General features: G+C 37.5%; 1 protein-coding gene across 2 annotated transcripts in view; it reads left to right on the top strand.

Annotated features, from left to right (window-relative positions):
* Positions 1-15443, top strand: part of Rspo2 (R-spondin 2) — a 147993-nt gene extending 132550 nt beyond the window's left edge. For both annotated transcript variants that reach the window (XM_031359185.1, XM_031359184.1), the window contains exon 6: positions 13588-15443. In XM_031359185.1, the coding sequence (XP_031215045.1) occupies positions 13588-13703 (116 nt within the window). In that variant the 3' untranslated portion in view covers positions 13704-15443. The remainder of the gene's footprint in view (positions 1-13587) is intronic.
* Positions 15444-15658: the final 215 nt, after the last annotated feature.

Below are 15658 nucleotides of genomic sequence, written 5' to 3'. Positions count from 1 at the left end.
GATGCTGAACGGGTGTCTGTTGAGTAGGATGCTAAGCGGGTGTCTGTTGGGTAGGATGCTGAGCGGGTGTCTGTTGGGTAGGATGCTGAGCGGGTGTCTGTTGAGTAGGATGCTGAGCGGGTGTCTGTTGGGTAGGATGCTGAGCGGGTGTCTGTTGAGTAGGATGCTGAGCGGGTGTCTGTTGAGTAGGATGCTGAGTGGGTGTCTGTTGGGTAGGATGCTGGGTGGGTGTCTGTTGAGTAGGATGCTGAGCAGGTGTGTCTGTTGGGTAGGATGCTGAGCAGGTGTGTCTGTTGGGTAGAATGCTGAGCAGGTGTCTGTTGGGTAGGATGCTGGGTGGGTGTCTGTTGAGTAGGATGCTGAGTGGGTGTCTGTTGAGTAGGATGCTGAGCGGGTGTCTGCTGAGTAGGATGCTGAGCGGGTGTCTGCTGAGTAGGATGCTGAGCGGGTGTCTGCTGAGTAGGATGCTGAGCGGGTGTCTGCTGAGTAGGATGCTGAGCGGGTGTCTGCTGAGTAGGATGCTGAGCGGGTGTCTGCTGAGTAGGATGCTGAGCGGGTGTCTGCTGAGTAGGATGCTGAGCGGGTGTCTGTTGAGTAGGATGCTGAACGGGTGTCTGTTGAGTAGGATGCTGAGCGGGTGTCTGTTGAGTAGGATGCTGAGCGGGTGTCTGTTGAGTAGGATGCTGAGAGGGTGTCTGTTGAGTAGGATGCTGAGCGGGTGTCTGCTGAGTAGGATGCTGAGCACGTTGGGCATCTCAGAAAGGCATAGCTGTGTTATGTGATAGATTGCATTTTGAGAATTCTGCACACCAATTTCCAGAATGGATAGACCCGTTTGCAATCTGCAACTGGATAAGGCTTTCCTTCCCCCTACATCCCTTCCAACATAGGTTGTTGGCTGTTTTGTTATCTTTGCATGCTTTCTGGAGTAAAGTTATTATTTTACTCCATGCATTTCCCTAATTATTGAGGACTATGAACATTTTTGAACTATGTCTTAGCATTGTTTTTTTTTTCTTTTTCTTTTTTTTTTTTTTTTTTTTTTTTTTTCTTTGATTTGACTTTTCTTGAATTCTGGAAGTTAGGCCTCTATCAGATGTATAGCAGACAGAGACTCTTTTCCATTCTGTGGTCATCCTCTTTACCTGGCTGACTGTTCTGCTAGTCATGCAGAAGCTTCTAGTTTTATGAAATCAGTTTGTCAATTGTTGGCTTTAATTCTCCACAAATAGAGCTGTACTCAGAGTTCTATCCTATCCATTTCAACCTTTCTGGTTTCACATTTAAGTCTGATCCATTTGAGATTAATTTTGGTGGAAGTAAAGGGTATTCATCTGCACGTGTACATCCAATTTTCTCAGCACCATTTGGTGAAGACATTTTCTTCAGAGGGTGGTTTTGTCATCCTTGTCAAACATTAAAATGACTAAAGTTATGTGTCCTCATATTTGGACCTTTGCTTTTGGTCCATCGGTCCACAAATCTACATGTCCATTTTTGTTCATATACCACATTCTTTTTAATTACTACGGCTCTGCAATGTATCTTGAGTTCTGGGATGGTAAACCTGCTGGCATTATTTTTTCTGCTCAGACTCTCTTGGCTATCCAGGGTGTTATGTGTGTCCATATAAATTTTAGGATAATTATTTCCATTTCTGGAACGAATGAGATGAATTTTTTTTAATTGGTATTGCTTTGAATCTGGCAAAAGCTTTTAATGAAATGGTCAATTTCACAATACTAATTTGAGCAATCCAAGAGCACGGTATCTTTTTCATCTAATGTCTTCCACTATCTCTTTCTTCAGAGGTTTGTTGTTTTCATTGTAAAGTTCTTTCACTATCTTCATGAGGTTTATTCTTAGATATTTTATTTTCTTTGAGGCTATTGTGTATAGAGCCATAGCCATGATCTCTTTATCTTTATGTTTGCTGTTGGTTTGTGCTTTTCATTTGTGTGAATTGACTCTGTATCCTGCTATAATTTTTAGTTTTTTGATAGTGTCTAGAAGTTTACTACTAGAATTTCTGAGGTGTCATCTATAAAGAGGGATAAGGTTAGCTTCTTTTCCTAGTTGGTTCCCTTTCTTCTCTTGCCTTATTAATATTGCTAGTACTTCAAGCATGATATTGAAAGGGAGTGGGGAACACGGACTGTTTCATTCCTGACTCTTGGAAGATTACTTCTAGTTTTGCTGTTGTTGGTAGCAGGTTTTTTTCCCCACTGAGGGAACTGTTGACTGTGGATTCCTCAGATGTAGCCTTTATTATGTTGTGGTATGCTTCATCTAATTCTACACTCTCTGGGGCTTTTATCATGAATGCAAGTTTTATTTTCTCAAAGGCTTTTTTTTTTTTTTTTAAACTATGGATTTGTTCTTGTGTCTTTTGTATTTAAATCCATATAGGTACTTTATTACATTTATTGATTTGAGTATATGAAGCCGCTTCTGCATTTCAAGAATAAATCCAACTTGGTTATGGTGGGTAATCTATTTTTGTTGTATATTTGCATTTTGTTATAATTATTTGATTGAGCATTTTTAAAAATCTATGTTCAGCAGTGAAATTGACATATAAGTTTTTGTTTGTTTGTTTTGTTTTGTTTGTTTGTTTGTTTTTTGCTGCGTCATTACCTGGCTTTCATGTCAGAGTGAGACTGGCATCATATAAGGTGTTTGGAAGTGCTGTTTCTGTTTTTTAATAATTTAAGAAGGATGGGCTGTGTATTCTCTTGAAAGTCAGGTAGAATTCTGCTGTGGGTCCATCTGGCCTTGGACTTAATTCGTAGGAAAGATTTATATTACTATTTCACTCTTCTCACTTGTTATAGGTCTGTTTAGGATGCTTTTCTCTTCTTGATTTAATTTTGGTGGCTTGACTGCATCTATAAATTTATCCATGTCTTTTTCAAATTAAGGAAGTACAGGTTTTTAAAGAATTCTCTTATAGTATTCTGGATTTCTTTGGATTTGTTATGATGTTTTCCTGTTCATTTATGATTTTGTTAATCTGAATCCTCTCTTTTCCTTTAGTCCAACTTACTAAGTGTCCATCAATATTGATCATCTTTTTCAATGAACCAGCTTTAAGATTTGTTGAGTCTTCATATTTTTCTTTGTTTCTATTTAATTGGTTTCTCCTCTCACTTACTTTTTGCTAAGCTGGATTACTTTTATTACTTTTTGCTGTCAGCTGGATTTGGAATTGGTTTGTTTTCATTTTTCCAAATTTTAAGTTGCTTCATTAACTTGTTTATATGTGTTTTTTTCTGATTTTTAATGTAGATACTTAGAACTATACATTTGTATTAGATTTCAATGTAACTCAGAGCTTTTGTTGTATTTTCTAGTTCCAGGATTATTATTATTATTTCAGCCTTCCTACCTTTCTTTCTCCCCTCCTCTTCCTCCTCCTCCTCCTTCTTTCTTCTTCCTTCTTCCTCCTCCTCCTCCTCCTGCTCCTTCTTCATCTTCTTCCTCCTTCTTCCTCCTCTTTCTTTCTCCTCCTTCTTCCTCCTGCCCCTCCTTTGTCTTCTTTTCCTTCCTCCTCCTTCCTCCTGCTCCTCCTTTGTCTTCTTCTTCCTCCTCCTTCTTCCTCCTCCTTCCTCCTACCTCCTCCTCCTCCTTCACCTCCTTCTCCTCCTCTTCCTTCTCCTCCTTCTGCTTCTTCCTCCTCCTCCTCCTCCTCTTCCTTCTCTTCTTCCTTCTCCATTTCTTCCTCCTCTCAATCCTTTTCCTCCTCCTCCTCTTCTTCTTCTCCTCCTTCAGGCTGTTAATATCATGGAAAGGTTTTCTTTCTCCAACTATGACAAACGGTTTTGCTTAATATTAGTTTAGATTAGTCATTATGGCCTTTTAGGACTTGAAATGAATTGCTCTAGGCTCTTCTGGCTTCTAAGATTTCCATTGAGAAACCAGCTGTTATTCTGATTGGTTTTTCTTTGTATGAGATAATGTGGTTTTCTTTTTTTTCCTTCTCTTGCAGCTATCTGTATGTTTTTTGTTTTGTATACTTAGTGTTTAACCATGTTATGCTGTGAATATTTTATTTTGTAATCTTGCCTTTTTGGTGCTTCATAATTAAGATGTAATTGTTCACTTTCTCCTCTTTCCTTTCTCCAATCTTCCAAACACCAGTTCTGTGACACCTTTCCTTTCTCTCGAGTTGATGCCTACTGTTATTGTTACATGTACAAGTTTTATTTTTATTATTTTATTTATTTCCAATCCAGTCATTGCTCCCCTCTTAGTCCATCTCCTACAGTTCCTCCTCCCATTCCTCCTCCCCTTGCTTCCAAGAAGGGTCTTGCAACCCCCACTACACGTCCCCCTTCCCCGGGGCCTCAAGTCTCTCAAGGAATAAGTGCACCTTCTTCCACTGAGGCCTAACCAGGAAGGTCTCTCCTATATTAATGCCAGTGGCCCCAGGCCTGTCCATATATGCTCCTGGTTAATGGCTGGGTCTCTGGGAGCTCCCTGGGGTCTGGCTTTGTTGAGACTGCTGGTCTTCTTCCTATGGGGTCACTTTCCCCTTCAGTGTCTTCCCCTAATTCAACCAGGGGATCCCCGACTTCAGTTCAATGGTTAGGTGTATGTATGTATCTGCATATGTTTTAGTCAGCTGCTGCTAGGGCCTCACAGAGGACAGCCATGCCCGGCTCCCATCTGTAAGCACGTCATGGCCTCAGTAATAGTGTCAGGCCTTGGTGCCCTCTCATGAGATGGATCCCAGGTTGGGCTGGTTATTTGTCCTCTTTTCCTTCAGACTTCTCTCCTTTTTTGTCCCTGCAGTTCTATTAGACGGGAACAGTTCTGGGTTAGAAATTTTGACTGTGGTTTATTAGTGCTCTCCCTCTGCTTGAAGCCCTATCTATCTTCTAGATGTGGACTCTTCAAGTTTCCTCTTCCCAATGTTGGGCATTTTGGCTAAGATTACCCCTACTGAGTCCTTAGAGTCTCTGATTTCCTGGGTCTCTGTTACTTTCTAGAGGGTGTCCCTACCCCTACCCCCTGTGCTGCTTATCTCCTTTCTCTCAGCCCTCTGGGCTTCTTTCCTGCACGCCCCCCCCATAACTGATCCTATTCCCCTCCCCAACCCACCCACCCAGGTCCCTCTCTCCCTCTGCCTCCTGTGATTATTTCCTTCCCCCATGCCAATGAGTTTGAGGCACTTTCTTCCTTTCTCTTCTATTGGATTAAGTGTATCTAGTTTTATGTTGAGGTCCTTGATCCACTTGGACTTGATCTTTGTGCAGGGTTATATTTTTAGGGCATACTTGGCAAAATTAGAATTATTTGCATGCTATATTTGCTCACTTACTTGAATATATTAAAAGAAGTCTGTTGATGAAGCACTACCTGACAAGCCACACATTATTACTTTCCAAAGAGCGGTGGCACTTTGATATCATTTATCCTGATCTCCAGAGGGAATTTTCTGCTTATAGTTAAACATTCTGTCTTAAATTTTTAAGCAAGTATATATTATTAAATATATCTCCAAAATCTTATACCTTTAGGTAGTCACTAGAAAACCAGGGACAATTTTCTTGAATGCTGATTTTATATAATATTATTTACTGATATTTATGAATAAGAAAAAGATTACTAGTATTTTCTCTCTTTTACCATTTCCATTAGAAGTGGTTTCAATTATAATGGTAAGTACATAAAATGATCTATCTGTGACTATAAGAAATACAATAAAGTTTAATGCCCTAAATTTTTATTATATTGATTTATGACTTCTGATTGTGACAATAGTGATTTTTTCATCTTTTGGTCACTTGGTCTATTTAATTTAGCTCTTAAAAATGATCTTTGTATTCTGATGTCTTGCCAGCATTTAAATAGCTTCAAATCAGTGTTTTATTTCTTGAGAGTCAAATAAAGTTCTTCCAAAGATAAAAAAATAAACAAATATAGATCTATTTTCATTCTCCTACACACCGACCACCAGGTAGACCAGCACCGTTTATTGAAGATGCTTTCTTTCTTTCCACTGTATGTTGCACAAGTTTTAAAAGCATTTGTTCTTTTGTAAATTTCGAAGTGACTAAGTTTCTACTTGAAAGTTTTTGGTCTACACTTTGAAATTGAGATGGCAAATAAACTCTTAATAGGTGGCTGGTTAATTTTTAATACATTGATAATTTTGGGAAAACAATGAATGTTAGCATTCATATTACTTGGACCTTCCCTCTACCTCTGACTCCCAAGCTCATATAAATAAGAATATGTATGATGGAACATTCCAGAAAGACTTTTAAGTGTTCTCTCTATGGATAAGTATTTGAGGTAATAGATGTGCTAACTAATTTGATTTAGTCATTTTTACAAGGTGAAAATATGTTAGAACATGGTATGCATACAATAAAGACAATCTTCATTTGCCATTTAAAATGGTTATGATGAACTCTTAATACACACTGTGGTAGGTCCAAGATTGCTCATTGTTATTTGCCTACTTAACATATCTTTTTAGACAAAACAAGGATAAAACTAGCACCTTTTAAGTTAACAGTCATTTTCAATGTCTGAAGGGTTTAGGCTAGTTCTTCCTAAGCATTTATACTTTATATCCAAATATGTGTGACCTCTCTATGAATGAATTGTCTTATGATCATAATAAGAACATTATTATTGTGAAGAATTTTTCTTAGACCCAGTCATGATAAATATTAGGGACATATAATAGTAGTAATCTTAGAAATAGATTTAATTGCTAGAGCCTTACAATATAAAGTGCATCAATTCTGTTGTAAGGATATTTTATTGCTTGAGTAGTCATAAAAATAAGAGGTCTTAAAGATTATACTAAGTCATTGAGATAATTCACTGTTCTATCACTATTACAGGAAACATCTCTATGCAGACAGTTTTGCCCACATTTATATTATTCTTCTAGGATAGATTCCAAGGCCTCAGTCAAAAGTTATGAATCTTACCAGATGGCTTCATAGAATGTGGGTGTATCAGTGTTACATTTTGTTGTTGTTGTTGTTGTCATTGTTGCATCCGAGGCCTGCTGTTTCATATTCTTAATACATTTAGTGCTTTTTACTCATGGGAGTCATTCATCAACACTTCATTTTATTGGCATTTTTTGGTGTGTTTATTTGTGTTGTTTGTTTGTTTTGGTTTTTCAAGACAGGGTTTCTCTGTGTAGCCCTGGCTGTCCTGGAACTCACTCTGTAGACCAGGCTGGCCTCGAACTCAGAAATCCGCCTGCCTCTGCCTACCAAGTGCTGGGATTAAAGGCGTGTGCCACCACTGCCCAGCTTTATTGGCATTTTTAATTGTCACATATATTTAGTAACCATTTTTAGTTTTTGTTTTGTTTTCTTTTTTGAGATAGGGTTTCTCTGTGTAGCCCTGGCTGTCCTGGAACTCACTCTGTAGACCAGGCTGGCCTTGAACTCAGAAATCTGCCTGTCTCTACCTCCCAAGTGCTGGGATCAAAGGCATGTGCCACCACGGCCTGGCTAGTAACCATTTTTTAATTTTGCTATGAATTGTGTTTAGGTCTTTTGTATATTTTTATATGAACTCTTAAAATATTTTAAAAAGGAAGTGATATTTCTTTTCACAGTATCATTCTTCACTCTTTAAAAAAATAAATTTCTTTTCCTAATCATTCTTCTGTAAACTCAGTAGTGCCTATACAAGAAAAAGAAATCACCAATTTGCCATTCTTTGTCTGCAACCCAGACTTTGAATGTTGAATCAACCTTTCTTGTTCTGTGCCCAGATTACTTTGTGAGATATGGCAGAATTCAATAGGACAGTTATTAAAGTGATTCTACATCCTTCAGTGTTAGCTGCTTGAAAGATTTTATGAATTCATAGAATTCTGGTATAGCACAAACTGCAAAATTTGAATCTTGGATATAGGTGATTATTTTTGTTATAGTTGTGACTACAACAGTAATTATACTTAATTCTACAGTTTTATGCTTGATATATGGGGCTCTTTCTCATTTCCATCTAAGTGTATAGGAATATATGAGGCAAAAGGAGCTTTTGTATTTCATAATCACAGCTAATGTTTTTTGTTTGTTTGTTTTTGTTTTTGTTTTTTTGCTTCAGTTTGCTTCTATCACCTATACTCTTGGAAAGTCTTAGGACAAACAGTAGGCTATGTGGAGACCCTAGATAGCCTCTATGCCATATTGATGGAAGTATATGAACCATTACAGCAGTGATGCAAAGATTTTCTCTGAAGTCAAATGAAAAAAGAAAAATGTAGGATTTGAGAGTTTGTGAAAGAATCAAAGAGTGAATTTAGCAGATTCGTTGTTTTAATTTTTTTATGTAATCTGTGAGTCCACCTGCTATTTTGTTTCAAAATAACATACTGTATTGTGAATGTAATAATAGCAATATACAGGTAAGTCTTAGTAATATTTCCATGAGCATTTCCACACCTTTCACTGTAGAAGAAGGATAAGATATTCTTTTGTACCATTTCCATAGGTGTGTAAGTCAACAAGATTATGTTGCTTTACCATGTGGCTCTATGATAATATCTTTCTAGTTTTGGTCATTTTGATAATTTTATCTTTCTTTCATCTTAGCAACACCATTTTCATTTTCTCATGTAATATGTCATAACCTTTTGGTTAACAATGACCGTATACATAGAAGATGAGTCACAAGGACTTGCCATATATTTCAATCACAGTGTCCAGACTCTCTATCATGGAAGTAGTGTTTCCCTTGAATCACATCGATTTCCTTAAAGACAGTAACATAGACAAGTCATCATCTTGAATCCACAGAATAGATCTTGGTAGATCTGTTCTGCAGGCTGTGCTGTTCTACTCTGAAGAGACTCATGCTGTAGTAATGGGTCATGTGTTCTCAAAGCACCGGGATAAAAATGTGTAAAATTTGCTAGTAGAGTTGCATATTGTGGGGGATATCAAACTTATAAACCTAAACCTTTTATAATCTTGTGAAGTAAAGATTCTAAATCTTCCCTTTTGAACTAAAAAGTAGAAAAGCTAAATCTGTTAGATTTCTTTTAGGGTAACATATATGCAGGCTTTAAATGTGCACAATATGTTGAGAATGCACAATAATACAAAACCCAGAAGTCATTCTCCAACTTTTAATATCCTTATCCTCCAATCTAAACATAGATATATGAGTATATCTAGATATATTTAAAGAAATGAAGTGGAAACAAAACTAGCATATTTATGTCCAATAAAGATTATCAAATAGATAAGAGCAAGGTCAGATATATTTCTCAGTCTTAACCTAATTTTCTAATGTCTGAAATTTGGAAGAAAATGTATGTGGAATCCTTTCTATAATTTCTTTTTTAATATTGTTTTATTATTTTAAGTTGAACATTAAGTCAGTACAATCTACTGTGGACCACAAAATATTTTCACTTAATTTACTCCTGTTTGCGGTCAATTTTTGGCTTACTATCTTAATTCTTTGGTATTTGTAATATATTTAACATCAGAAATGGAACTGACCCCCAAACAAAACCAACCAACCAATAAACCAGGCAATGGCAAAGAGTTTACATTCAGCAGCTTTTAGAGGAAAACCAATAAGGTTATCATGGGTCCCCAAATCATTGTTCGTTGGAACTTGTCACCAAAAAATAATCATTCAGTTTGAAAGAATATTTCATGGTTTAAGAAGTATCACTGAATAAGCTCACAATACCAAGTGTTTTAAGTAATGTCACTGTCATATTAGAGAGCCAAAGACCCTCTGATGTGGATGATTTCATTGTAATAGTCATTAGATAACTGACAAAAATTTAGGTGCCTTAAAAGTATGAGTCACTATGCACAGATCAAGGCTTAGTGAAGATAGTATGCATTTCCCATAAGGGTTCACAAGCATTCATAACACAAGCTCAGATGTCTTAGAAATCAAGTCATGGATGGTTGTGAACCACCATGGCAACTGAACCCATGAGCAGCAAGTTCTCTTAATCACTGAGCCAACTCTCCAGCACCATCTAGTTTATTTTATATTAGTGACCTTTTCCACATGAAGATTTTAAAATTGTGAATGCCAGGAGCTCTTTTTAACATTTTCAGTCTAGTAGAATAAGTTTAAGCAAGAAGTTTTAGTTTCATTTTCCACTCACTTAATTTCACTTTACTTTTTTCAAGAGAAATGCCAAGATTTAGATAAAGGAATGATAACCCTAATAATCATTTTATGTATTCAGTACATTCTGTACATTCTGTACATCCTGACTGATGCTCCTCTCTCTCCTCTACTTGCAGCCCCCTACCATCAATTCCTCCTCTGTTTCTCTTCAGGAAAGGGATGCCTCCCATGGATAGCAAACAAGTATGCTATATCAAGTTGCAATAAGACTAGGCACTTCACCTCGTATTATTAAGGCTGGATGAGGCAACACAGTAGGATAAAAAGGGCCCCCAAAGCAGGCAAAGAAGTCAGAGGCAACCACTACTCCCACTGTTAGGAGTCCTGTAAGAAACACCATGCTACACAACTGTAACATATATGCAAAGAGCTTAGGTCAGGCCCATACAGGCTCCCTGGTTGCTGATTCAGTCCATGTGAGTCCCTAATGGGCTCAGATTACTTGAATCTGTAGGTTTTCTTTTGGTGTACTTGACCCCTCTGGCTCCTACAATTCTTCCTTTCCCACTTTTGCAGGATTCCTGAGCTCTGCTTGACGTTTGGCTGTGGGTCTTTGCAACTGTTTCCACCAGTTGCTAGATGAAGTCTCTCTGATGATGATTTTGTTAGGCTCCTATCTACAAGTATAACAGAATATTAGGAATTGTCTTACTGACTTTTATGTATGTATGTATGTATGTATGTATGTATGTATGTATGTATCTATCTATCTATCTATCTATCTATCTATCTATCTATCTATCTATCTATCTACCTGTCTAGTCTGTCTAGTTAGTGGTGTTTGATTCTATTCTAAATCTCTGGTTTCTGGTCTTCCAAGCAGTGTCATTGGTAGGCTTGCTCTCATGGTATGGGTCTCAAGCTAGACAAGTCATTTGTTGGCCACTCTAATGGTTTCTGTGCCACCTTTATCCCCAGAATATTTTGTAGGAAGGACAAATTATAGTTTGAAAGTTTTGTTTCTGAGTTGGTGTCCCATTCCCCCAACACTGGTAGCCTTGTGTGATGCCAGAATAGTCAGTGCAGACTTTATATCCTCTATTGCTAGGGGTTTTAGCTGGTATCAACCTTGTAGATTCCAGGGAGTTTTAATCATACTAGGAATGCCCAAGATACCCCCCAGTTCCAGTTTTTTTCTCTCAGTACACTATCCTGTTCTCCCCAACCTGATCTCTCTTGTTCCCATCCCTCACCCTTGCCACTGGCCACCGGTTAATGTCTGTTCTGTTTTGCCTTCCCAGGAAGATTCATGTGGCCCCTCTTGAGTTCTTCCTGTAAACTGAATGATTTTAAACCAATAGTCAGCAATGATGATTGCGAACTTAAGATATTTGTTTAGTTAGGGAACATGTAGAACTGAGAAATCATTGTAATCCTTTGTAACTGACACTTCTCTTTAAATGTGCTGTTTTCTCTTAAGTACTTCTTTGTGCTCATCAGGCGTGTCATCATTAGAGATAATGGACCTACATAGTTATAACTTCACAGCTGTTTGGATTAATGATGGCTTGGACTAGGATTTCATTGGGTAGGATTAACTGTGTTTAAAGATGGCAGAATGCCATTATAACATTAATGCCAAAATTTAATGAGAACCAGAAGTTAACTTCAAGGACCTTTATAATTTAATATAGGGGTATGGTCATGTTCTCATTATTTTAATGTAGAGTCTATTAAAATAAGTTTATCATCTCTGTGTGATATTGTTTTTATTCATGCACTATTTGTTGAATGTTGACTGTATTCCGGTCACTTTACTGGGGCATTGAGGCATAAAACTATTTTCCTTCTTCGACACCAACAATGACCATCTAATCACAAAGTGAACAAGTAGGAAACACTTCCTTTACCTTAGGAAACTGAAGTCTTTGCTTTGGTTTTCTAAGAGAATCTTTCTTATATGTTTCTAAGGTGTTTCTTTTCTTTGTCTCCTATTTTAATTTTTAAAGATTTATTTTATGAGTAGGAGTGTTTTCTTGTTTTTATACATATCGTGGTTACATGATGCCAGTGCGGGTCAGAAAATACTTAGATCCCTTGGAACTTGAGTTATGTTCAGGTGGTTTTGAACCACCACTGGAACTGAATATAGAAGTTCTCTTAACCACTGAGCTATCTCGTGTGTGTGTGTGTGTGTGTGTGTGTGTGTGTGTGTGTTACATTCTCCATTTCGAGGTTGTAATGCAAAGGGCTGGGGAATTGAATTTCATATGTATAGAAAGATTGAAGTGCATCAGTTGGATCGTCAGCTCCATGTTCTCCTTTCCATGCAGATTGCTTTAGTAACTGATGGCTGAATCCTACAGGGGTAGAACATGTGTGTTGTATAAAATTGGGAGCACAGAATGTAGAGAAGGGTAATTGACAACCAGAATATTTTCTAGAGTGGGTTTTCTGTGCTAAGAGTGTGTTGTGATGACTTTCTGTAAAATGGGACATTTATGAAGCCCCCTTTCTTTTAAACTAGTCGTATGGCTGTATGTTTGCAATATAAAATAACCAAACCCAACTGCCTCCTGTTTCTTGTTCTCTTTTTTCTATAATCTTGTATTTATATGTATATAAGAAATGTTAATTCCTTCTGAATTGAAATACAGATCACAAACAGGAGATGGAAGAAGTAAAAGATGGCAGAGGCAGAGGAGAGAATGTATGATGGAGAAAACCCCAAGTATTTATTTGTGGTCCAGGCTTTTTAGTGGCTAAAGCAAAGGAGGGAAATAGAAGAACTTGGTGTGATTTTTCTGATAAGAAACCACATATCACCCATTTGTTATAACAGCCAAGCCTTCTTCTTGGTGTTAAGAATGACTAGCCTAGGCAATTAGATAAGAACTAATGAAACACCTGATGCATGATCCCTCATGAGTTTTGGTTTTTATAGAAAAATGAAAAAGAAATCATTGCACACAGCTAATTGCTTCATTCATTAGTCTGTAGAGAACCTAGTAGGAATGGTGTTAAAAGCAAGACCCCATCCCCCTGAAGGGAGTTTGAAACTTCTGGTATATTTACCAGAGAGAAGCTTATTTTCTTTTGACCAATAGACATGTGGAGCAGCAGAAAGATGTAAAGATGGCTGGTAAAAGGTAATATTGTTAAAAGTAAGAGAGTATAAATGAATTTTTTTTGTGCCAGGATGATATTTGAAAGACTTATTTGGCCTCCAGGAAGTTTTTAAATATGCCAATTCCCTGTAACAAGAAGATCTGTCTCTGTTCAAGACAACATATCCAGTTTAGAAAATTATTATTATTTCATCAAAATTAATGTGAACAATTTTCCCTTTGAGGCTGCCTTTTCCATAGGTGATGTTTTCCAGATGGGCTTTGTACAAAACTCTTAATGGTTTGTATTTTTTTTTTTTTTTTTTTTTTTTTTTTAGAAAAGAGACTTTTCTGACATCCTCTATTTTCTCTCTTTCTTTATTCACCCTAGGAAAGAGAACACCAAAGGCAAAAGAGAAGAGGAACAAGAAGAAGAGACGGAAGCTTATTGAGAGAGCCCAAGAACAGCACAGTGTCTTCCTTGCTACAGACAGAGTGAACCAATAAATACAACAAATAGCTGGGGCATTTTGAGGTTTTCTGTTTTGTTTTGTTGTTATTTTGCAAAAGTGCACAAAACTACTCTCCAATCCACACTGGTGGACAGCATTCCTGATCCTCTGATCAATATTCATTTTCAGTAATGTTGCAAAGGGAGGTGCCTAAGCATGGACTCTGGGTTATTTATGCTTTGATTAGAATTTGGGGCCTGTGATGGCAGGAACTTGTTGAGCTGAATCAGTGGAAGCTGATGCATCTGTACTCTTGTGATGAGCACAGTGTGTCATAAGAACCTGTCCCCTGCACAGTGGACTCGCAGCAGGCACGAGGCTGTAGATCACCACTGGAGAATGCACCTGTGCCTACTTTCATGGATGACAATACTAAGCAAGCAAGCACTGTTCACTTGTGACTTTTATTTCTCACACTGTGCATTGTCAAAGACAAATGTGCATGGAAAAATGTTTTAGCGTCACCTCACGGTGTTCTCAGCATCAGTGACCTTCAAACAGTCCCACAATGAGACTGCCTTCTAGCTAGGGGTACGCTGTGGAAATTCCAGCTACATTTCATCTTAGTGCTAACATGTACAGATTCTGCTGAGCTATATTCAAAGCTCCTTACTGTATATTTATGCTTTCTGTGTGTAACAAGTTATACCTGATAAGATGTCACTTTGTTTCTAGTGGTTCTTAACCATGGTCTAGTACATGGCTTTTCTAGTTTTGAAAATTGACAAGTGTTTTGTTACCTCTTGTTTTCTTTTGTCCCTATTATTTTTTGGTGGGAGTGGGGTGGGCTTGTTTCTAATTGTAAGTAGAGGATAAGCTAGTTTGCATATAGAGTCAGAGGACTGATGTCAGAGTTTCAGTGATGATAGAACTTCCCCAGGTTACCATATACAGAGAGAGAAAGCAGCATGCAGCATCTGGCCATCAGAAGCCAAACTCCTTTTGAGTCCAAAACTTGATGACATATGAAATACAGCTGAAAACAAGAAGATTTGTGTGCAGTTACTTGTATTTATTACACAATTTCCAATTACATTTTTTTTTCAAACTCACAATAACCCATGACTTTGAATGATAGGTCACCTGGCAATATCCTTGAGTCACCAGGGAAGCAGCTGTCATGAAACCACCAAGAAAATGAAAGAGAAAATAGGATGGCTTCCCTCAAGTGGGAGCCACATCTTACGTTTCTCTGTTGAGTTGGAATCAACTATATTAGAACAGAAACATGATGGAAGCCTTCTAGTTGACTCGCATAGCCATGGTTTCAAAAACATCTTTGTCCCCTTGGGCCAGTCGGTCCTTAGATTCATGAATTGTCAGGTTCTAAATGCATCATTTCCCTGGCTGATCCAGGAGAAAGTTAAAACAAAGTGAGTTGTATAGTTTTGAGGAAACATCCAAAGCAAGGCAAAGCCTTTCCTTGCCTTGCATTGGCAAAACTACCTCTTTAGCATTTCTGTTGATTCAGAAACATCTTGCTGATGTGTATAGATGTCTTAAGCTTCATTATGAAAATACTGATGCAAGATAAGCCATATCTGAATGTTGTATTCAACTTTAGGGCTTGAACTTAATCCTAAAGTATTCACCTCTCTCCATGTCTATTTACACTCTATTCCTATTTACTAAGAGCGTAGGGGATCTCCTTAATATCATACTACATTGTTAATACGTCAATGCTTGTTATGTTTCTGGGCTGTTGTTTTTGTGCATTAAAAACTCAAAAATAGTATTTTAGACTGTTTTTCTTTTGCTTTAACAGCACACTCAATGGAAAGTGCATTGCATTCTTTACCAACACTACTGCCTACTTGTGAGTGATCAAAAACAAGAGAGATTATGTTGATACCAGTGTTTATGATATTCATTTATGTAAAATATTATTGAAAAGTAGTTGAAAGTGGGATTTTCATTAAGTGAGCTCCATAAGTTCCAATCTAGGGTAAG

This window comes from Mastomys coucha, unplaced genomic scaffold, assembly GCF_008632895.1.
Source record: "Mastomys coucha isolate ucsf_1 unplaced genomic scaffold, UCSF_Mcou_1 pScaffold7, whole genome shotgun sequence".
Taxonomy (NCBI): domain Eukaryota; kingdom Metazoa; phylum Chordata; class Mammalia; order Rodentia; family Muridae; genus Mastomys; species Mastomys coucha.
This window is presented reverse-complemented; position numbering and strand designations above follow the sequence as displayed.